The sequence below is a fragment of the Argopecten irradians genome, chromosome 16 (assembly GCF_041381155.1).
Source record: "Argopecten irradians isolate NY chromosome 16, Ai_NY, whole genome shotgun sequence".
NCBI classification, from domain to species: domain Eukaryota; kingdom Metazoa; phylum Mollusca; class Bivalvia; order Pectinida; family Pectinidae; genus Argopecten; species Argopecten irradians.
This window is the reverse complement of record NC_091149.1, coordinates 26,677,447-26,702,633: the sequence shown is the minus strand read 5'-3', so window position 1 is coordinate 26,702,633 and position 25,187 is coordinate 26,677,447. Positions and strand designations below refer to the sequence as shown.

The 25,187-nt window shown below is 34.7% G+C and overlaps 1 protein-coding gene across 4 annotated transcripts in view; it reads right to left on the bottom strand.

The window, feature by feature from the left end:
• Window positions 1-396: 396 nt before the first annotated feature.
• LOC138310265 (uncharacterized) overlaps window positions 397-25,187 on the bottom strand; it is a 143,503-nt gene continuing 118,712 nt past the window's right edge. For 2 of the 4 annotated variants that reach the window (XM_069251397.1, XM_069251398.1), the window contains exons 2-8: window positions 15,387-15,464; window positions 8,256-8,402; window positions 7,916-8,018; window positions 4,893-4,986; window positions 3,367-3,433; window positions 2,305-2,371; window positions 397-1,881 (exon numbers count right to left, since the gene is read on the bottom strand). In XM_069251397.1, the coding sequence (XP_069107498.1) occupies window positions 884-1,881; window positions 2,305-2,371; window positions 3,367-3,433; window positions 4,893-4,986; window positions 7,916-8,018; window positions 8,256-8,402; window positions 15,387-15,464 (1,554 nt within the window). In that variant the 3' untranslated portion in view covers window positions 397-883. The remainder of the gene's footprint in view (window positions 1,882-2,304; window positions 2,372-3,366; window positions 3,434-4,892; window positions 4,987-7,915; window positions 8,019-8,255; window positions 8,403-15,386; window positions 15,465-25,187) is intronic. The other 2 variants (XM_069251399.1, XM_069251400.1) reach the window with 1 other exon arrangement.

Here is a 25,187-nt window from a genome sequence, read left to right as displayed (position 1 = left end):
AATAATCATCCACTTTGACCTATTCTGACGTATCACATACAAATATATCCTTGATATCAAACTATCTCCAGGGATTGATTGCTATCGTTACACAAAACTGAAGCCATTTCAGGAGAAATCAACTGACCAATCACAGGCCTAAAGAGACATTGATTGAAGATTACTGCCCAACTTCAAAGTAATTAGCTACCAGGTACTGTTCTTTTGATGTACTGTATATCAAAGGACAAAACTATCTGTCTCATCTCCTGTCATACACAGAACCTTCAGTTTTGCTATCATATAGTCCAGAGGTAGATATATTACAACAGTGATTGTAACCTCTGGATTATCATTGATGACTTTTCAATGATGGATATATTCACCCCTGAATAACCCTCAGGGGTGAACTATATTCACCCCTGAATAACCCTCAGGGGTGAACTCTCAGGGGTGATTGAGTTATACATATAAACTGACAAAACTTTCATCCAGAAATCGCATACCAACCTTTTGTAAATGTTTCCATACACCAACACTAACATGCCTAGGCCTCTGATGAATGTATCAATGACAACATCACAACTAATAGTATTACCATGGTAACCAATTTTTATATTGTTACTATAGGAACCAATACAAAACGTTTCTTATCAATTTCCTAACACTGTATTAACAATATGTCTTTAAAGTATGTTTCTTTGGCATTATAGCATTAACAAATATATTTGTAACATCACAACAAAATCCATCATTGTTAGATAGAACTTAAATCCAAAGATACACATAGTGGGTGGTGAGGAGGCTAATACAGATCATGCAGGCTGACCCTAAACTCTTTCCTAGCTCCTATTTATGAATTACATAATTGCATATGAATCCTGGCTATTTTTATTTTCCTATATCACAACTTAGTATCCTCATTTCTTTCATTAATATGAACAGGTCCAACATGTAGAAATGGAATTGTAATGCTGTTTTCAACATTTTCACTTATATGCTGCTCCAAACAACTCCGATCAGCTGCTGGTTTTGTGTCCAGATTTGTATTTTCTTTTATATTCTCCTTATTTACTTCATTTATATATAATTCCTCTATCGGTGTTTCCTCTAGCGAGTTCAGAGATAATTGTTTGTGTTTCCTTAACTCTGACCTTGACCCTTTGACCTCTGACCTGTCATATTTATTCCTGCCGTGTTCCTGTAATGATCTAAATGACCCACATCTTTGCTCAGCTAACATTTGTTTTGATCCATAGTTTGTACTATTTGGCACTTGGAGTTTATTGGAATGTTTCAGATTTTGCATACTTTTTCTGGAAGATTTACACTCGAGCGTTTCCATATGACCTTCAGATTTGATTTTTCGAATGTCATGACTCATTAATGGATTAAAAGTAATGTCTATTGGTCCGTAGGCCCCTAACTGGTCCATCGACTGGTCATTTGAGTCATATATCGTATGACCTTGAGGGGACGACGAACTAATGGGACTAAGTGGCACTCTCTGACCTTGAGAAGGTGAACATACAGGCCCTGTAGGCCCAGTGAGGTTTTGACCACTACCGACACTATCAGATTTAATGCTATGTCCATCACATGTAAATCGGAGACCCGATACACTGTCACTGTCAGAATCTGCATACGATATATCACAGTAAGTATCGTCAAAGCCGAGCGTATCACTCAGTAACGACCCCGTGTCGTCATCACAACGAACAACGTCGGAAAACCTGTCCCCCGTGATCATGACCTTGGGGATGTGGTGTTGAACCCTGGGAAAGTTACCAACGGCCTGTGAGGAGAGGACACTGTAGCGGTCCCAGCTACTGCTTGACGTTGTACTGTATACACTCTGTCGAATTTTATCATAGCGGCTAATACCTTTACTCTCACAATAACCTGAAATATTTACAAAATATTTACCTACATGGTTCATAACAAAAAGTTTTGCAGAAATTTCAAATCTCATTTAATCATCTAGATATTATCTAGATCATTGTCTTAAATCAGATAATTTATTAACTGTACTCCAAATTACTAATTTGTTCTATAGAATTCCCCAAAAATACAAAATAATTCAACCTTTTTTTTTTTTTTTTTTTCACTTTTTATAAAATTGATCGACTTTTTCACCTTGAGTTTGACCTTTAAATACATATAATTTAAAAGTTCATTTTGAAATATATTTCTGAAATTCTTGAAATCAGTTTGGATTCAACAAGAAGATATTCACTACATCTCTACTTTCTTAAACTGCAGTACTTATCATTATAAAGAATAAAAAGAACATTTGTTTGCTCAAAGAAAAGATGTGTCACTTACGGTCAAGTATTTCTCTTTCTTGAAATTCCAAATCACGTAGCTCTTTCATCTTACTAGTAACAACTCTCTGTGGACAGAAATAAATAAAGGTATATGAGGTTATTTCCCCTTATTCATTATCTCCCCTCGGTTAATTATTTGTTTGTTTGTTTGTTTGATTAATTAACGTCCTATTAACAGCTATGGTCATGTAAGGACGGCCTCCCATGTATGCGGTGTGTTGCGTGTATGTTGTGCGAGGTGCGTGTTTTGGGAGACTGCGGTAAATTCATGTTATGTCTTTCTTGTATAGTGGAACTATTGCCCTTTTTATAGTGCTATATCACTGAAGCATGCCGCCGAAGACACCAAGCAACACACCCCACCCGGTCACATTATACTGACAACGGGCGAACCATCGTCCTACTCCCCGTTTGCTGAGCGCTAAGCAGGGGCAGAAACTACCACTTTTATAGACTTTTGTGTGTCTCGGCCAAAAACCCAGAGCCTCCTCACAAGGGCGAACGTTCAACGCAAGGCCAAAAGTGAGGCGGTTCCAAGGGAGGCATTAGGGATAAAGTCAGTTAGGAAGAAAAGAAAAGATAAGATCCTAAATTTAGTCGCCTTTACGATCATGCAATAGGGCAGCAGGTACAATTCTAACGCCCTACCTTTAACCATGTCACAATATGGCCTCTGAAGACATCACCTGTTTAAGATGGGGTAACTTTGAAAATGTTAACTGCATGTTGCTTTGAAGTCACCTCACTCTCTGAAACTTGAGAGCTTCTGTAGGCTTGTGATATGGTCAGTTTTGTTCTCTTGAAATGCCTTCAGTTTTGCTTTAACACAAGTTAAGGATGGCTAAAACGACAGTGATAGTAATCCCTGGAATTTTGAGGATGTGGTAAGAGATAGCTGTGGTAAGAGGACAGACAAGCCTATCTTCAAATGTATGATCGTCAGTTTTGTTCTCTTGAAATGCCTTCAGTTTTGCTATAACATAAGTTAAGGATAGCTTAAACGATAGTGATCGTAACCCCTTGAATTTTGAAGATGTGGTAAGAGGACAGAGTTGCCTACCTTAAGACGTATGATCCGGTCATACAGCTCTACCTTGTGGACACAGTCCTCAAACAGCACCACCAATCTATGACAGAAATCATACATTTTAATTAGCAACACCAATCTAGGACAGAAATCATACATTTTAATTAGCACCACTAATCTAGGACAGAAATCATACATTTTAATTAGCACCACCAATCTTGGACAGAAATCAAACATTTTAATTAGCACCATCAGTCTAGGACAGAAATCATACATTTTAATTAGCACCATCAGTCTAGGACAGAAATCATACATTTTAATTAGCACCACCAATCTTAGTCCGCTAAACCTGCCTATATTATTAGGCTTTTATATATTTTTTTTTTTTGCCAAATATATAGTCAGCTCGCGGTACCTCTTAAAAATGTGAAATCGTAGGCCAGATTTGGCCTACGCTACGTCAGCGGTATATTTCAAATATATCGTCCATGCAATGCCGGAAAAACATACACATACCTATATATTGGGATCTTATGTACCCCACTGCCCCCATGTTACATCCCATTTATGAAATTAAACAACTCTGCACAATGAAATACTTCCGAGACCCTTCTATTTCACACATTTGTAATGGCCGCCGTATACACATTTAGTAGAGCAAACGGCAGCCAATCAACTTCGCTTCCGGTTTTATTTTTAAAAAAAACACGTGTAGTTGAAAGATAAACAAAATTCAACTGTGTAATATGCAATGTGAATATCCCGAAAGTGATGCGGTACCAGCAATAGTCGTGTTCAATTTGAATATTTGACAACATGTCGTGTATGTCGACCATAATTTCACTATAAAAACTCTAACTGGCTAGCATTTTGTTTATCTTTCAACTACACGTGGTTTTTTAAAAAATAAAACTGGAAGCGAAGTTGATTGGCTGCCGTTTGCTCTACTAAATGTGTATACGGCGGCCATTACAAATGTGTGAAATAGAAGGGTCTCGGAAGTATTTCATTGTGCAGAGCTGTTTAATTTCATAAATGGGATGTAACATGGGGGCAGTGGAGTACATAAGATCCCAATATATAGGTATGTGTACGTTTTCCCGGCATTGCATGGACGATATATTAGAAATATGCCGCTGACGTAGCGTAGGCCAAATCTGGCCTACGATTTCACATTTTTAAGAGGTACCGCAAGCTGACTATATATTAGGCAAAAAAAAAAAATTTAAAAAAAAAAGCCTAATAATATAGGCAGGTTTAGCGGAGCACCACCAATCTAGAACAGAAATCATACATTTTAACTAGCCACATCCCTGCACCGATTCTTTAATGATGACATTACTGCATTTGAGATGCTGAAATGAAGCTGAATGAGATTGATATATATCATATATTTTTCCAAAAACAATACTATATTTGCACACTCAGGATCAGTTAATTTCTACACACTGGTAGTTATTCTTTAATTTTCAAATTTCATTTTTCTTAATTTCTTGAGTTCTTAAACATAGTGGTGATTAATTTAACACACGAAAAGGAATTAATTTAAGATGTTTTACCTGAGTTGATCCCCGCTCAGTTTAATCGCTGACACAAGCTCAGAATGGGTGGCCACCTCCATACTCTGACCATTCACAGACAAAATCACATCACCTGGAATTAAACCGTCAAACCAAAAATAAATCACCTGGATTCAACACAAACAAAAAAATAATCTTTTTTCAGCTGTTGGAGAACAGCAAAGCTCACCTATTCAGAAGAAGTTGATGTTCAAGTATTTACTATTTAAACATGGAAATATGACAAATTAACAGACTCAAAAACCCCCTAAAGGGCCCCAAATTGGTTGTATTATCACGTTCAGCATCCATACACATTAGGAAAATAAAATCATAAACATTTATGGTGACTTTAGCTTAAACAATAGACAAAATAGAAACTTGCTCAAAAACTTTTAACATGGAAATATGACAAATTAACAGACTCAAAAAAAAACCTAAAGGTCCCCAAATTGGTTATATTATCACGTTCAGCATCCATACACATTAGGAAAATAAAATCATAAACATTTATGATGACTTAAGCTTAAACAATTGACGAAACAGAAACTTGCTCAAAAACTTTAACGTGAAATGGGACGCCGACGCCGGGGTGACAACATTTACTCCCCCTATTCTTCGAATAGGCGAGCTAATAATCATTTTCAGGAAATTCTGTATGCTTTTAACAAGTATGTAATGTTTTCTCACAGCCGTCACCGAAAATCCAGAAATCTGTAACCTTTAAAACAAGACATGCTAATTACCGTTTGAAATGCAAAAGAATCTTATAAAAATACAAATTACTTTAAATATTCTTATCTAAGTTAGCTAATAAATTAATAATTTATATTCTAGTAAATACTAATTTTCGTTACGAAATTGCACACATATAAAATTCCTCATTTGTCCTTATTGGTATATTTAATATCAAACAATTTTCTGGATGTGATGACATTTTTCACAACTCAATCATGTAATATGAACATCTCTCAAAACATGACAAATCAACTTGATATTACCATTCAGCAAAATACCAAATATTGTAGTCAAAGGGAGTTAACTCTTCAACACTTTATAAACAACTTTAAAGATTTTACCTTTCCTAATTGATACGTTTTACCTGTCCTAATTGATAAGTTTTACCTGTCCTAACTGATTACGTTTTACCTGTCCTAACTGATTAAGTTTTACCTGTCCTTACTGATTAAGTTTACCTGTCCTTACTGATTAAGTTTTACCTGTCCTAAAGGTTTAAGTTTTACCGTCCTAACTGATTAAGTTTTACCTGTCCTAATTGATTAAGTTTTACCTGTCCTCATTGATTAAGTTTTACCTGTCCTAATTGATTAAGTTTTACCTGTCCTAATTGATTAAGTTTTACCTGTCCTCATTGATTAAGTTTTACCTGTCCTCATTGATTAAGTTTTACCTGTCCTAATTGATTAAGTTTTACCGGTCCTAACTGATTAAGTTTTACCGGTCCTAACTGATTATGTTTTACCTGTCCTAACTGATTAAATTATACCTGTTTTCATTGATTAAGTTTTACCTGTCCTCATTGATTAAGTTTTACCTGTCCTAACTGATTATGTTTTACCTGTCCTAACTGATTAAGTTTTACCTGTTTTCATTGATTAAGTTTTACCTGTTTTCATTGATTAAGTTTTACTTGTCCTAACTGATTTAAGTTTTACCTGTTTTCATTGATTAAGTTTTACCTGTTTTCATTGATTAAGTTTTACTTGTCCTAACTGATTAAGTTTTACCTGTTTTCATTGATTAAGTTTTACCTGTTTTCATTGATTAAGTTTTACTTGTCCTCATTGATTAAGTTTTACCTGTCCTAACTGATTATGTTTTACCTGTCCTAACTGATTATGTTTTACCTGTCCTAACTGATTAAATTATACCTGTTTTCATTGATTAAGTTTTACCTGTCCTAACTGATTAAGTTTTACCTGTCCTCATTGATTAAGTTTTACCTGTCCTAACTGATTAAGTTTTACCTGTCCTAACTGATTAAGTTTTACCGGTCCTAACTGATTAAGTTTTACTTGTCCCCTCATAATGATTAAGTTTTACCTGTCCTCATTGATTAAGTTTTACCTGTCCTCATTGATTAAGTTTTACCTGTCCTCATTGATTAAGTTTTACCTGTCCTAATTGATTAAGTTTTACCTGTCCTCATTGATTAAGTTTTACCTGTCCTCATTGATTAAGTTTTACCTGTCCTAATTGATTAAGTTTTACCTGTCCTCATTGATTAAGTTTTACCTGTCCTCATTGATTAAGTTTTACCTGTCCTAATTGATTAAGTTTTACCTGTCCTAACTGATTAAGTTTTACCTGTCCTAACTGATTAAGTTTTACCTGTCCTACCTGATTAAGTTTTACCTGCCCTCATTGATTAAGTTTTACCTGTCCTAACTGATTATGTTTTACCTGCCCTCATTGATTAAGTTTTACTTGTCCTAATTGATTAAATTTTACCTGTTTTCATTGATTAAGTTTTACTTGTCCTCATTGATTAATTGTTACCTGTCCTAACTCCTAATAGATAATATCTGACCTGTCCTTATTGATTAAAGCGAATAGTTGGGAAAAAAGATTTATGTGTGTAAAAATGGTTTTAATATATCTAGTATTAATAATAATAATTTCTTATGAAATAGAAAAATAAAACTTCTCATCCAAGACGCTCTGCATGCGAAGAAATTAACTTATATCATAGGAATCCTAAAACGTCCTCCTGGTTGGTTACTATGTTCCTGTTGACATTTCAACGAGCCTCGCTTTCAAAGAGTTATGCAAATTTATTTTTAGAACTGAGCTAAATTTTCACAGGCTTTTTCATAACTTCAATGGTCACAACTTGACAATGCAAGCAGAACTTTACCATTTTGAGATATATAAGGACTTTTGGAAAGCCAATGAACGCACTTAGACTGTTCTATTCACTTAAAGTTATATCTGTCCTAATTGATGAAATTTTACCTGTCTTAATTGATCAGAAGTATTACAAATCCTAATAGATTTTTTACCTGTCCTAAGACCTGCGATATAGGCGGAGCTGTTGTAGTCTATGTAGTCCACATAAGTCATGACCTCCACTTCATTTGTTTTCTTATTCTTGATACCATATGTCTGACAAAATATATCTTAGAATCAAAAAGTGATAAAAATAATACATACTGACTCTGTAATTTATCTTAGACAATTAACTAGAAACAAAATTTATACCATACATTATAGGCTAACTGAGGCAGAACTGATATAGCACCCATGTGATTTAAGATAAATCTTTACAACTTTGAATGTTTTAACTTAGTAAAAATAAAAACAAAAGCTGAAGGCGAATTCCAAGAATATATAAATAGATACCTGTAATGTAAAACCCCAGGACTGATTGTGTTTTTGGAGTAATAACGTCCGGCGCTTGCGGTTGTCCTCAGGGTCACTTTTGATTGACCGCTCTGCGTCCAGATGGTTGAGGTCAGCACCAAGAGAACTGGTTTGATGCAGCAGCAACTGTCAAAGAAACAATACAAATATGTAAGTAACTGGTCTGATACAGCAGCAACTGTCAAGGAAACAATTCAAAGTTGTAGGTAACTGGTCTGATGCAGCAGCAACTGTCAAAGAAACAATACAAAGTTGTAAGTAACTGGTCTGATACAGCAGCAACTGTCAAGGAAACAATTCAAAGTTGTAGGTAACTGGTCTGATGCAGCAGCAACTGTCAAAGAAACAATACAAAGGTGTAAGTAACTGGTCTGATGCAGCAGCAACTGTCAAAGAAACAATTCAAAGATGTAAGTAACTGGTCTGATGCAGCAGCAACTGTCAAAGAAACAGTACAAAGATGTAAGTAACTGGTCTGATGCAGCAGCAACTGTCAAAGAAACAATACAAAGTTGTAAGTAACTGGTCTGATACAGCAGCAACTGTCAAAGAAATAATACAAAGATGTAAGTAACTGGTCTGATGCAGCAGCAACTGTCAAGGAAACAATTCAAAGTTGTAGGTAACTGGTCTGATGCAGCAGCAACTGTCAAAGAAACAATACAAAGTTGTAAGTAACTGGTCTGATGCAGCAGCAACTGTCAAAGAAACAATTCAAAGATGTAAGTAACTGGTCTGATGCAGCAGCAACTGTCAAAGAAACAGTACAAAGATGTAAGTAACTGGTCTGATGCAGCAGCAACTGTCAAAGAAACAATACAAAGTTGTAAGTAACTGGTCTGATGCAGCAGCAACTGTCAAAGAAATAAAACAAAGATTTAAGTAACTGATCTGATGTAAAAGATGTCAGTAACTAGTTTGATGTAACAGATTTATGTAACTGGTATGATGTAGCAGATGTAGGTTAAAATGGTTGGATGTAACAGATGTAGGTAATTTGTTTGATGTGACAGATATAGGTAACTGGTATTTGTAACATATGTAGGTAACTGATATGATGTAACAGATGTAGGTAACTGGTATGATGTAACAGATGTAGGTAACTGGTATGATGTAACAGATGTAGGTAACTGGTTTGATGTAACAGATGTAGGTAACTGGTATGATGTAACAGATGTAGGTAACTGGTATGATGTAACAGATGTAGGTAACTGGTATGATTTAACAGATGTAGGTAACTGGTTCGATGTAGCATCAAGTCTCATAGAGACCATGAACAGATGCAGGTAAATGGTTTGTTATATATATAGCATAATATGTAGTAGATATACAAGTGTATATTCTAATCAATGGATATATCTAGAGCTCTCTATTCTCAAGGATAAACTTTAGACAAAAAATTGACATCTGCAGTATCAAGGGAGAATTCTTATGGAAAGGAAGTCCTATAGGAAGAATAGAAAAGATGAAATTTGAAAACAGAAAAGCACATTTATGTATCTGTAATGGTTGCCTTTATTTTGAGTTTATTACATGACTGAATACTTTAAGATGATGTGGCATAGTAAGAGTTCCTCAGTTTTACTAATAATTAACTTTACATCAGTACGTAGTACAAGCTCTCACATTGTGACCTTCTCACTGATAATGTTGATTACAACAACCTGATACCGACATCACCAGTTCAACAACTCATTAGCATATTCAAACAAATCCTGTCATTAGCATTTTTAATTTACATATTTTATTATGTCTATAGTCCTGCACATTAACTCATAGATGTATACATGTACTTGAATTAGACTCCAGAAAGCTGAAGTTAAAAATAAGACATTGGCATTGTTAAACATGTAGGTTACCATGTCAATGTACTAATTAAGTTCCACAAAACTTTGATGTTGTTTAGATACATTTTATACAAGATACAAAGCTTTGCTTCTTATGAGGTACCAGTAACTAAATCTCCCCCTGAGTGCAACCTTGGATAATTTGAGGCAGTTTCTATGTGTAGTAGCTGGTGGCTTGCTCAGTTCTGTCTCTGACATGCCAACTACTTAATCCCCATTAAAGATGTACCAGTATACTGAATGGTTAGAAGTTACAGTATAAAATATCAAGTTAAGAACAAATAACACCTACTGATACTATTAAGTGTAATACTACTGATATTAATCATGATGGTGAGAGATATGGAGTTAACATGTCAATATGTGTCTATATATAAAAAAAAGTTTTTTTATTTACATGTATTCATAAAACCGATTGAAAAAAAAAAATATATCAAAAAACTCTCCATTAAAAATCTGATGTAACCCAGATTTTATATATTACCATATTTCAAGGGTTTACATACACAGCATAAAAACAACTTTGCATAATACATTGCACAATACATTACAATCAGTTAAACTTCATAGCAAAAATAAAATGTGAATACAACTGTACATTATATAAATATTGAAAGCACTGGTGGTATTTTACTAGACTTACAATTTTTAGATCTTAAACACATAACATTGATTGTACGGGAGTTTAATAGGCAAATATCAATGTCAGTACATCTACTTATATACAAAAAGAAGGAAGTAAATATACTGTAGAATACTACAGATTGAGTTATCGTATTGTGTAAATACTACATGTATATATCAGTCTGAGACGTAGTATCAATAATACAATATAAGATAACACTACACAAATATCTACAAATAAGAATTACTTACCAGGGGGTATACAATATTTGTTATTATAATTTATGATTATCAAAGGTTAATAATATTAGATAATAGAGGAACTACACACATGTCTATAAAATATGAATTACTTACAGAGGGTATACAATACTTGTTATAATTTATAATTATCAAATGTTAATACAATTAGATAATAGAGGAACTACACATATGTCTACAAAATATGAATTACTTACAGAGGGTATACAATACTTGTTATAATTTATAATTATCAAATGTTAATACAATTAGATAATAGAGGAACTACACACATGTCTATAAAATATGAATTACTTACAGAGGGTATACAATACTTGTTATAATTTATAATTATCAAATGTTAATACAATTAGATAATTGAGGAACTACACATATGTCTACAGAATATGATTTACTTACTAAGGATACACTAATTTATGTTTTAATATCTGCACAAGGAAGTATAATTCTATACACTGTTGACGAAATAAATTGTCAGACTTTTGAAGCAGCTGTCTTCCCCAAGTTAATATTAACACTACAATGGGGTGACATTGAACCCTTGTCTGTAGTATAGGAATTCATTATATCAATTGATGTTTTTATAAATATCTGGACAAGGAAGTAATTCCAAGTGTGATGAAAGAAATTGTCAGACTTTGGAAGCAGTCTATCCCCTATATAAGGTAAATATTTTCCAAAGGGACATTACATAACATAGGGTCCTATTAAATATCTACATGATAGGAGTTACTTTTAATTACATTCAAACCTCTTAATAAAGACCACCCCAGGGACGGAGTAAAATGATCTTTATAGACAGATGGTCTTATTAGATAGGTTTAACTGTATTGGCATTGGTAATTTGGGATCGGCATTAGAAAAGTGGTGTTTTTAAGTAGGTTGTCTATAAACAGAGGTGGTCTATATACAGAGGTGGTCTATAAACAGGTGGTCTATATACAGAGGTGGTCTATATACAGAGGTGGTCTATAAACAGATGTGGTCTATATACAGAGGTGGTCTATATACAGAGGTGGTCTATAAACAGAGGTGGTCTATAAACAGAGGTGGTCTATATACAGAGGTGGTCTATATACAGAGGTGGTCTATATACAGAGGTGGTCTATATACAGAGGTGGTCTATATACAGAGGTGGTCTATATACAGAGGTGGTCTATATACAGAGGTGGTCTATATACAGAGGTGGTCTATATACAGAGGTGGTCTATATACAGAGGTGGTCTATATACAGAAGTGGTCTATATGCAGAGGTGGTCTATAAACAGATGGTGGTCTATATACAGAGGTGGTCTATATACAGAGGTGGTCTATATACAGAGGTGGTCTATAAACAGATGTGGTCTATATACAGAGGTGGTCTATATACAGAGGTGGTCTATAAACAGATGTGGTCTATAAACAGAGGTGGTCTATATACAGAGGTGGTCTATATACAGAGGTGGTCTATATATACAGAGGTGGTCTATAAACAGAGGTGGTCTATATACAGAGGTGGTCTATATAAACAGATGTGGTCTATATACAGAGGTGGTCTATAAACAGAGGTGGTCTATATACAGAAGTGGTCTATAAACAGAGGTGGTCTATAAACAGAGGTGGTCTATATACAGAGGTGGTCTATATACAGAGGTGTGTCTATAAACAGAGGTGGTCTATATACAGAGGTGGTCTATAAACAGAGGTGGTCTATATACAGAGGAGGTCTATATACAGAGGTGGTCTATATACAGAGGTGGTCTATATACAGAGGTGGTCTATATACAGAGGTGTGGTCTATATACAGAGGTGGTCTATATACAGAGGTGGTCAGAGAGTGGTCTATATACAGAGGTGGTCAGGGGTCTATATGCAGAGGTGGTCTATATACAGAGGTGGTCTATATACAGAGGTGGTCTATATACAGAGGTGGTCTATAAACAGAGGTGGTCTATATACAGAGGTGGTCTATAAACAGAGGTGGTCTATATACAGAGGTGGTCTATATACAGAGGTGGTCTATATACAGAGGTGGTCTATATACAGAGGTGGTCTATATACAGAGGTGGTCTATATACAGAGGTGGTCTATAAACAGAGGTGGTCACTAAGGTAGTTTTTGTCTGGAAAGTTTATTATTGGAATAATGAAGTGATTTACTAATAACTAATAGCTATTAATTAGTATGGATGACTTTACAAAGTTACTACAACAAACAAATTATTTAATAAACGGCTATTATTGTCTTGAAGTTATTAATTTATGATTCATTAATTAAAACATCAGGCACACAGTCACATGACATAATTATAATAAGTAAAACAATTAATACTTAAAACACAATAGGACACAATAAAGGTAATATGTAATTAGAGGTATAAAAGGCAGATGCTGGCCAGAATGTATGAACTTGTTATCCCCATCACTGAGCAGATTAATATAACAAATATGTGTGTCAAGTAGGACAACCCAACCCAATTGGATGAAGATGAGGCTTCAGACCAGCCAAAATCATTCAATTGGGTTAAATATTGTCCCAGAGTGTTCACTTGTAAAAGTCTTACAAACTCTTGTATAGAAACATTTTCATTGTGTCATTTTCACTGGAAAGTTGTAATGCATTAAAATTGATGATGTTCACAAGGGACTTAATTAAAATTATATGAATGAATTAACAAGTACAATGTAAATAGATGACACTTTTATTTGTTGTTTCCAGGAAGTACACAAATGACATTTACATCATCAGGCATTAGAATAAATAGATAAGGTTAACTTAGCTGTAATGATTGTACACACAATCACAATAAAAAGAAATATGTTGTACAATAATTTGCATTTGATAAAAACAGTATTTCTAAATAATGTATTTAGTTTTCTCCAATGAGCATGAATGAAAAATAAATTGTTATCATTTATTGTGTAAAACTTTAAGTGTAAATGTTTACAGTGTGTACAGCTTACCGAGTGTCTGGTGTGATACAAATAAAATCTATTACCCGTAAGTGATCGAGATCAGGTTATTTCAGTCGAGGGCTAAGATTTTGTAACATAATCCTAACCGAGGTGTTAGCCGAGGTTGGGATGTTACAAAATCTTAGCCCGAGACTGAGATAACCCAATCTCGATCACTTAAAGGTAATAATTTTTTTTCTCGCGCCTCTAAGATATAACAAAACCCATCTATATACGCGTTCTGAGTGTAAAATTATCCTGTCTTGGGCCTCCTGGTTCAAAGCCGATTAAACATTTCATCTGCGCTTCGATTTCAGTCAGTCCGCGTAAAATTGTATAGTTCGGTTATACCAAAGAAAAACAATGATCAATCGATACACACTGTTTTCATGATTAAAAACAACAACCAAACAATGTATGGTTAATGACTAAATGCACAAATTTCTAATAATATTGATTATCTGACACGTGTGACATCACCGTTTAGAGAGTATGACGTCACATGTGCGGACTGTTACATGAATGGCGTAAAATTCCGCCAAAAATCACATAAACAGCACCGGGTATCATGTGAGATTTCCCTGTCCGAGGTGCGAGAAAATATAATAGTATACTGTGGTAGTGTCCAGGGTTATGGTGCTAGGTTGGGGAGGTCAGGGAGGGGAGACAACTCACCAAGTGGAATATGAATCATATTAAAGAAATGTACATAATATTACAATAACACAGATTATAAATGAGTGTTTTTTTTTTTTTTTATCTTCCTTTATTTTAAATATTTTCTTTCCAAAAAACTACTGAATTAGAATTTATACTTAATACTGTTATTTACCAAATGGAATTGTTTTTTCATAAAATGCACAAAGAAAGCTGATTTGAGCTTCTCTGAAAGGTCAGAACCCAAAATCAATTCTAATTCTTAATATATTGTTATTAATAAGATTTTTAATTAATATTTTAACAATTAATGATGTAATTAATGTCTGAAGTTTTCTTTATGTATTGTGAAGTATGTTACCAACTTTAAAACATGTCTCTGTTGATGGCTAATTATATATACATCCTTTGTAACGGTAAAATATTCTGACCTTTGAATAAGGACAGATGGACAAACAAATAAACAAGATGACAAACTGGACACGTACAATATACATGGTTATTATTTCTATATGTATATATTTGATAGCTTTGTAAGGTTATAAGTGTCCTCAGGGTTAATATCTAGTATAAAGCTGCAAAAGCATATAGCTGTAGTAAAGTTACGTACGACGAGAGTGTAGGCGGATATCTATTTTAGTGTGAAGGATTTGTCGTGTTAATTAGAAATATTGGTCTAATCTGATCCTCAGCAGGAAATTAATTATCCCTGATTAAGGTGACTGCAGTATTAGGGTGGTATATAAGGAGGTTGGCAGCGTTAGGCGGGTCGGCGTAAGAAGACTTACCGGCGGTGTCGACAGCCCATACTGTTGGTGCATCTGTGATACACTCTCTCCATAGTCAAACTGATAACTTGTGTAGTCCTAGTAAGAACAAATCTACTGTTCAGTAATGAGGAAAAATGGCCATATTCCTTGTCTTAACAAGAAACTGATAACTTGTGTAGTCCTTAAGTAACAACAAATCTACTGTTCAGTAACGAGGAAAAAATGGCCATATTCCTTGTCTTAACAAGAAACTGATAACTTGTATAGTCCTTAAGTAACAACAAATCTACTGTTCAGTAACGAGGAAAAAAATGGCCATATTCCTTGTGTTAACAAGAAACTGATAACTTGTATAGTCCTTAAGTAACAACAAATCTACTGTTCAGTAACGAGGAAAAAATGGCCATATTCCTTGTCTTAACAAGAAACTGATAACTTGTATAGTCCTTAAGTAACAACAAATCTACAGTTCAGTAACGAGGAAAAAAATGGCCATATTCCTTGTGTTAACAAGAAACTGATAACTTGTATAGTCCTTAAGTAACAACAAATCTACTGTTCAGTAACGAGGAATAAATGGCCATATTCCTTGTTTTAACCATAATACAAACTGATAACTTGTGTAGTCCTTAAGTACATTGTAACAACAATTCTATTCTTCAATTACAGGGGAAAATTATCATAATCTTTTCCTTTAAAATTACAATATTACTGATAACTTGTAAAGTTCTGGAAACAACAAATCTACTGTTCAGTAGCAAAGAAAAGTGACCATTTTCCTCTCCATAACCATCATGTAATAATAACTTATATAATCGTCAGGTCTCTCCAATCATATCTGCTCCCTCCTTTCACCACTGTTAACTGTAAGTGATCCAGAAAACAAGAAATCCATACTATTCGATGGCAAAAAATGACCATATTTGCCCCTTTTACTTTATCATGAATTTGATAATTGTAGGTATCATTCTTGTACAAATAATGACAAACCTTCCAAACAGACAAGAGGCCCATGGGCCTTTACAGTCATCTGACTATTGACATAAAACAACGCAGTATACTGTAAGTGACTAACAATTGAGGCAATACTACATGTAAGAACTCTTTAGCTGAAGCTGTATTAAAGTTTTCAATTTATCTCTGCTGACTTTTACCTTAAAATTAGGGAAGGTTAATCATGTGAAAAAACTTTGGTAGTTCGTAAAGACCCAATGTTGAGTCTTAGGTTCCTTAGTTATTCACAAGAAGTTGTTTAAAATTTTTAGCCTATTTGACCCATGTGATTTTGAATGATGGTCAAGGCCATCCATTTGAACACACTTGCTGGCCCTTTATTTGACCCATGTGATTTTGAATGATGGTCAAGGCCATCCATTTGAACACACTTGCTGGCCCTTTACCTCAGGATGCTTAAGCCCTAATATCAGTCTTAGACCTCTTACTTATTGACAGGAAATCATTGAGTATACTTGCAATTGGTTGCCCTTCATCCCAGCATGTAATAGGCCCAGTAACATTTTTCTAGAACTCTTAGTTATATAATCACAAGAAATCTTTTAAAGGTTCTAGCCTTTTTGACCCCTGTGACATTGAATGAATGTCAAGGTCATTTTTTTGAACAAACTTCGTAGCCCTTGATCCATGCATGCTACAAACCTAATATTAGGTCTCTTGAGCTCTTAGTTATTCACAAAAAGTTGTTTGAAGATTTTAGACTATTTGACCCCTATGACCTTGAATGATAATTAGTTAACCCCTATGACCTTGAATGATAATTATGTGACTCCTATGACTTTGAATGATAATCAATGTCATTCATGTAAGCAGACTTGGTAGCCCTTTATTCCAGCATACTACAGACCCAATATTGATATAAGCTCTGAATTATTGGCAAGAAGTTGTTAAAAGGTTCTAGCCTTTTTGACCCTTGTGACCTTAAATGAAGGTCAAGGTCAATCATTTGAACAAAATTGGTAGTCCTTCATCCATGCATGCTACAGGACATGAGTATCCTGGCCATTTCGGTTATAGAGAAGAAGTTTTTCGTAAAAAGTTTACGAACAGCGTACTGCGGACAGAGCACGATGATCCATGATGACAATAGGATCAGACAGCCTCAAAAAAGACCAAGCATATACAAATCCCCCTTCCCATTACCTTATATTTCATCAGTCTAACCTAAACTCTACACCTCCACTACCGCACAGCTCTGGTAATGATTCCTGATGTATCTTAGTTCTATCCTTTTTACATAAACAACTCTTTTGCCTGCCTTCTGTCGCATAGCTAACTAGTATTTACTATGTAGTTTCTACTCTTTAATAATGACCTGATTCCCATCCAAGCATTAAAAGTTTCACTTTTCAATAAGAAACTTCAATGACAATTCCTAATTCTTCCAGACCTCCCCAATCATACAAATATTGTATTACTTTGACTTTCTAGCTGTTATAGTTGGTTTTAGCAGGTGAAGTTAATTTCCAGAAATTACAAATACCAGTGAATAAGATGAACAGAATGACAAGTAACACAACCAGTATTGTTTTTTACCGTTGGAAATTAACAAATGTGCGAACATTTCTCCCGACAAACTGATATAAAAAATTGTGCAATTTTCTCCATACAAAAATAAACAACTATATAACATACAGTACCCCGTTTCCACAGTCCAAGGAAATCGTGAAAGCGTACTAAAACTTTGTACTCAGGAAGTGGGATCATCCAGTGTAAATGATCTGACTCCATTACTATATAGCTGGGATCTTAAAACACTAATTAGGTGATACAGCCAAGGCTTTTAACACTATGAACCGCCGTCGCCATCAGTAATACTATCACGTGAATTACAAGTTTAACCTCTATATGTGTGTGACACTTAGGGTATAGAGATATATATAGTGTGTTTACATACATCTGAAATTAGTCAGCAAATCTCAGCTTCATTGGAGCTCAGTCTATTAAGCTCTGGTGCCCACGAATTATCATCAGAGATTAGAGCTTTACTTACAGGCATTTCTTAATACATAATTTTTGACACTAGAATTAATCATCAGTAAATGACAAACTTCAATTTTATCAAAGTTGTGAGTTAAATCTGAGTAAGAAGTAAGTACCACTCACCAGGTTATAATTACTGAGTAAGAAGTAAGTACCACTCACCAGGTTATAATTACTGAGTAAGAAGTAAGTACCACTCACCAGGTTATAATTACTGAGTAAGAAGTAAGTACCACTCACCAGGTTATAATTACTGAGTAAGAAGTAAGTACCACTCACCAGGTTATTATTACTGAGTAAGAAGTAAGTACCACTCACCAGGTTATAATTACTGAGTAAGAAGTAAGTACCACTCACCAGGTTATAATTACTGAGTAAGAAGTAAGTACCACTCACCAGGTTATAATTACTGAGTAAGAAGTAAGTACCACTCACCAGGTTATAATTACTGAGTAAGAAGTAAGTACCACTCACCAGGTTTATAATTACTGAGTAAGAAGTAAGTACCACTCACCAGGTTATTATTACTGAGTAAGAAGTAAGTACCACTCACCAGGTTATAATTACTGAGTAAGAAGTAAGTACCACTCACCAGGTTATAATTACTGAGTAAGAAGTAAGTACCACTCACCAGGTTATAATATTACTGAGTAAGAAGTAAGTACCACTCACCAGGTTATAATTACTGAGTAAGAAGTAAGTACCACTCACCAGGTTATTATTACTGAGTAAGAAGTAAGTACCACTCACCAGGTTATAATTACTGAGTAAGAAGTAAGTACCACTCACCAGGTTATAATTACTGAGTAAGAAGTAAGTACCACTCACCAGGTTATAATTACTGAGTAAGAAGTAAGTACCACTCACCAGGTTATAATTACTGAGTAAGAAGTAAGTACCACTCACCAGGTTATAATTACTGAGTAAGAAGTAAGTACCACTCACCAGGTTATTATTACTGAGTAAGAAGTAAGTACCACTCACCAGGTTATAATTACTGAGTAAGAAGTAAGTACCACTCACCAGGTTATTATTACTGAGTAAGAAGTAAGTACCACTCACCAGGTTATTATTACTGAGTAAGAAGTAAGTACCACTCACCAGGTTATAATTACTGAGTAAGAAGTAAGTACCACTCACCAGGTTATTATTACTGAGTAAGAAGTAAGTACCACTCACCAGGTTATAATTACTGAGTAAGAAGTAAGTACCACTCACCAGGTTATAATTACTGAGTAAGAAGTAAGTACCACTCACCAGGTTATAATTACTGAGTAAGAAGTAAGTACCACTCACCAGGTTATTATTACTGAGTAAGAAGTAAGTACCACTCACCAGGTTATAATTACTGAGTAAGAAGTAAGTACCACTCACCAGGTTATAATTACTGAGTAAGAAGTAAGTACCACTCACCAGGTTATAATTACTGAGTAAGAAGTAAGTACCACTCACCAGGTTATATTACTGAGTAAGAAGTAAGTACCACTCACCAGGTTATATTACTGAGTAAGAAGTAAGTACCACTCACCAGGTTATAATTACTGAGTAAGAAGTAAGTACCACTCACCAGGTTATTATTACTGAGTAAGAAGTAAGTACCACTCACCAGGTTATTATTACTGAGTAAGAAGTAAGTACCACTCACCAGGTTATTATTACTGAGTAAGAAGTAAGTACCACTCACCAGGTTATTATTACTGAGTAAGAAGTAAGTACCACTCACCAGGTTATAATTACTGAGTAAGAAGTAAGTACCACTCACCAGGTTATAATTACTGAGTAAGAAGTAAGTACCACTCACCAGGTTATTATTACTGAGTAAGAAGTAAGTACCACTCACCAGGTTATTATTACTGAGTAAGAAGTAAGTACCACTCACCAGGTTATAATTACTGAGTAAGAAGTAAGTACCACTCACCAGGTTATAATTACTGAGTAAGAAGTAAGTACCACTCACCAGGTTTATATTACTGAGTAAGAAGTAAGTACCACTCACCAGTTATAATTACTGAGTAAGAAGTAAGTACCACTCACCAGGTTATTATTACTGAGTAAGAAGTAAGTACCACTCACCAGGTTATAATTACTGAGTAAGAAGTAAGTACCACTCACCAGGTTATAATTACTGAGTAAGAAGTAAGTACCACTCACCAGGTTATAATTACTGAGTAAGAAGTAAGTACCACTCACCAGGTTATAATTACTGAGTAAGAAGTAAGTACCACTCACCAGGTTATAATTACTGAGTAAGAAGTAAGTACCACTCACCAGGTTATTATTACTGAGTAAGAAGTAAGTACCACTCACCAGGTTATAATTACTGAGTAAGAAGTAAGTACCACTCACCAGGTTATAATTACTGAGTAAGAAGTAAGTACCACTCACCAGGTTATAATTACTGAGTAAGAAGTAAGTACCACTCACCAGGTTATAATTACTGAGTAAGAAGTAAGTACCACTCACCAGGTTATAATTACTGAGTAAGAAGTAAGTACCACTCACCAGGTTATAATTACTGAGTAAGAAGTAAGTACCACTCACCAGGTTATAATTACTGAGTAAGAAGTAAGTACCACTCACCAGGTTATAATTACTGAGTAAGAAGTAAGTACCACTCACCAGGTTATTATTACTGAGTAAGAAGTAAGTACCACTCACCAGGTTATTATTACTGAGTAAGAAGTAAGTACCACTCACCAGGTTATAATTACTGAGTAAGAAGTAAGTACCACTCACCAGGTTATAATTACTGAGTAAGAAGTAAGTACCACTCACCAGGTTATAATTACTGAGTAAGAAGTAAGTACCACTCACCAGGTTATAATTACTGAGTAAGAAGTAAGTACCACTCACCAGGTTATAATTACTGAGTAAGAAGTAAGTACCACTCACCAGGTTATAATTACTGAGTAAGAAGTAAGTACCACTCACCAGGTTATAATTACTGAGTAAGAAGTAAGTACCACTCACCAGGTTATAATTACTGAGTAAGAAGTAAGTACCACTCACCAGGTTATAATTACTGAGTAAGAAGTAAGTACCACTCACCAGGTTATAATTACTGAGTAAGAAGTAAGTACCACTCACCAGGTTATAATTACTGAGTAAGAAGTAAGTACCACTCTCACCAGGTTATAATTACTGAGTAAGAAGTAAGTACCACTCACCAGGTTATTATTACTGAGTAAGAAGTAAGTACCACTCACCAGGTTATAATTACTGAGTAAGAAGTAAGTACCACTCACCAGGTTATAATTACTGAGTAAGAAGTAAGTACCACTCACCAGGTTATTATTACTGAGTAAGAAGTAAGTACCACTCACCAGGTTATTAATTACTGAGTAAGAAGTAAGTACCACTCACCAGGTTATTATTACTGAGTAAGAAGTAAGTACCACTCACCAGGTTATATTACTGAGTAAGAAGTAAGTACCACTCACCAGGTTATTATTACTGAGTAAGAAGTAAGTACCACTCACCAGGTTATAATTTACTGAGTAAGAAGTAAGTACCACTCACCAGGTTATTATTACTGAGTAAGAAGTAAGTACCACTCACCAGGTTATAATTACTGAGTAAGAAGTAAGTACCACTCACCAGGTTATTATTACTGAGTAAGAAGTAAGTACCACTCACCAGGTTATTATTACTGAGTAAGAAGTAAGTACCACTCACCAGTTATTATTACTGAGTAAGAGTAAGTACCACTCACCAGGTTATTATTACTGAGTAAGAAGTAAGTACCACTCACCAGGTTATATTACTGAGTAAGAAGTAAGTACCACTCACCAGGTATATTACTGAGTAAGAAGTAAGTACCACTCACCAGGTTATAATTACTGAGTAAGAAGTAAGTACCACTCACAGTTATATTACTGAGTAAGAAGTAAGTACCATCACAGGTTATTATTACTGAGTAAGAAGTAAGTACCACTCACCAGGTTATAATTACTGAGTAAGAAGTAAGTACCACTCACCAGGTTATAATTACTGAGTAAGAAGTAAGTACCACTCACAGGTTATAATTACTGAGTAAGAAGTAAGTACCACTCACCAGGTTATAATTACTGAGTAAGAAGTAAGTACCACTCACCAGGTTATTATTACTGAGTAGAAGTAAGTACCACTCACCAGGTATAATTACTGAGTAAGAAGTAAGTACCACTCACCAGGTTATTATTACTGAGTAAGAAGTAAGTACCACTCACCAGGTTATTATATTGTATATACAGTGTAACTTGTCTGGATGTGGATCAACATAGGATTTGGGCAGTATAGTAAGGTTCCTGGATAAGAAGGTAAATGACATACAAAGTACAATAACTCCAGGATAGACAGGATCTGTTATAGACAAGAGTTCGTTTTAACAAGTCATACTGTTATAATAAAATCTCCTATATTAGGTATATATATCATGATCACATTTAATATGAGGGAATGTTCAAGGGTGTCCGCCCTTGTATTTTTCAATCCTCCCCAATCCAATGTTTAATATGATAATATTGATTGATTATATTCTGGCCCCAACGGTACCCCTCAGGCTCAAGGGAGAGGGAAGTCACTTATGTAATTTTGAATTAAAGCTTCAAATGAAAGCTTCATTTTCAAGGATAAAATAATTTATATGAAAACAGCTAAATTGAGCTCTTTTGGCTCCATCCCTGAGGCTCCAAGGGCAACAGCCCAATTATTGTTATAATTTCTAAATTCCTACCCCATAGAGATGCTACCTATGCAATATTAGTGCTACCCCAAGCTTAGTTTGAGAGAGGAAATAATTTATATAAAATGTTTTGCCCGGCCTCTCAGTCTTTATTTAAACAAACTTTGAATTGCACCCCATGATTTTGTTTGTTTTTAGTTTTACGTTCTGTTAACAGCCAGTGTCATGTAAGGACGTGCCACTGGTTTGTTGGTGGAGGAAAACTGGAGAACCTGGAGAAAAACCACTGACCAGCGGTCAGTACCTGGCAACTAATCATTGGATTCAAACCCGCATCACAGTGGAGGAGGGTTTGTGATAAAATGACAAGACATCTTAACCACTTGGCCACCACGGCCCCTTGCACCACCTAGGGATGCTACCTATGCAATATACATGCTATCCAAAGCTTAGTTTTAGAGATGAAATAATTTATATAAAATGTTCTGTCTCTCCACTCAGTCTTCATTCGTATAACTTTGAATTACACCTCATAAGGATACTACCATTCAGTCAATTTTCTATAAATATTAACCCATTAATTAAGTGAGACCGCTGTATGTACCATCTATACACGGTTTACCATCAAAACCGCACAGAGCTACATGTGAGGACAATTGAAAAGAAAAATAATAACAATTTACGTATGGCGGTTTTTTATTGTTTACGTCAGCTTGTTAAACAACGTTTTGTTGTTTACTGATGTCCTGTTCATGGTTGAGCTGTCACGGACACGTGTCCGTCATCTGATACCACCTATCACGGAACACTAGAACTGTCATAAATGATTAAATATGGTCGCTTGGTGACTAGGCATTGTTACGTGTAAGTTGTAACTAATAATTGATGCTTGTTCCTGTTGCCATGGTGACCAGGTGAAAACTGTGTCGTCCAGGTGCGATAAAGTACAGGTATACATACATATCGGCTAGGTAAACTTATCTGACATTCAAAGTCCATTAAATAGCCATATATGATAATGTTGTGCTAGCCTTGTGATGTATCAGACCATATGTAAACAATGTACAAACCACAAACACACCTTTATATGGAATTATAGAATAATAACAATATTGGTTTTCAATAGTTAGATACATGTACACAAGATCTAAGGCCAGAATTAACAGTCAGGTAGTATTCTAAAGTTTTATGAAAATTATGACATGTTTATTTTTTTCTTTAGTAATCTATTGAATGATTGCATGAATGATTTGATAAAATTGAGCTGTGAAAATCATTTAAATGGACAAACAAATATGTATAACGCCTTATAAACATTATAGTTATGTACTGGCACTGTAATATTCTAGTTTGTTTTGCTTTAAGCATTTTTAGATTGAAACATATCTGCAGAAATCACTTTACAACTGCTAATGAAAATACATGTAAAATGTAAAATTAAATTGTAGACCACAACTTGGCTTTATGGTAATGACCATTTGCATTCATTTTACTGCACTGAAGATGTAATCATATTGGTATTTTGGCAGTACAGGTACATAATAGATGGTGTATGATACATATATACATACATGATGTATGATCGTTTTTACATATATACAGATAAATGTATGATCGTTTATACGCACATCATTTAAAATATCTGTAAAAAAACATGCAGTTAACACACCAGTAAACAACAAAAATAAAAATCATTCCTTAAGTACATGGTGTATGATCGTTGATACATATATACATGGTGTATGTTTTGTAATCAGATAGTATAATGCTTATTTTGAATTGCATTATACTAACAATAGTGTAGAGCGTTTGGAGTTCCTCGTGTCTGAATATTGCATATATTTGCATGAATATAAAATTGGCGAGGTCATATTTTGGTTTATTTAGTTACTTAAGGATGACAGAGCAAAAATTGTATACACTCACTCACCATATTCAAATCAATAAGGCCAAAAATAATATGAATGTACTTGTTTCCAGTAACACCCTTAAACTGTTAAAGGATCGGTAGGTAGGGATTTTTGTTTTCTTTTTTTTAAAATATTTTTTCTTCATCCCAGTTTCTTGCAGTGAAAAACTGAAATAGACTTTATTCAACCTTATATAAACCATGGGTTTGATTCCGAGGGTAGTATTGGTGTGTTAAATTTACATACTTT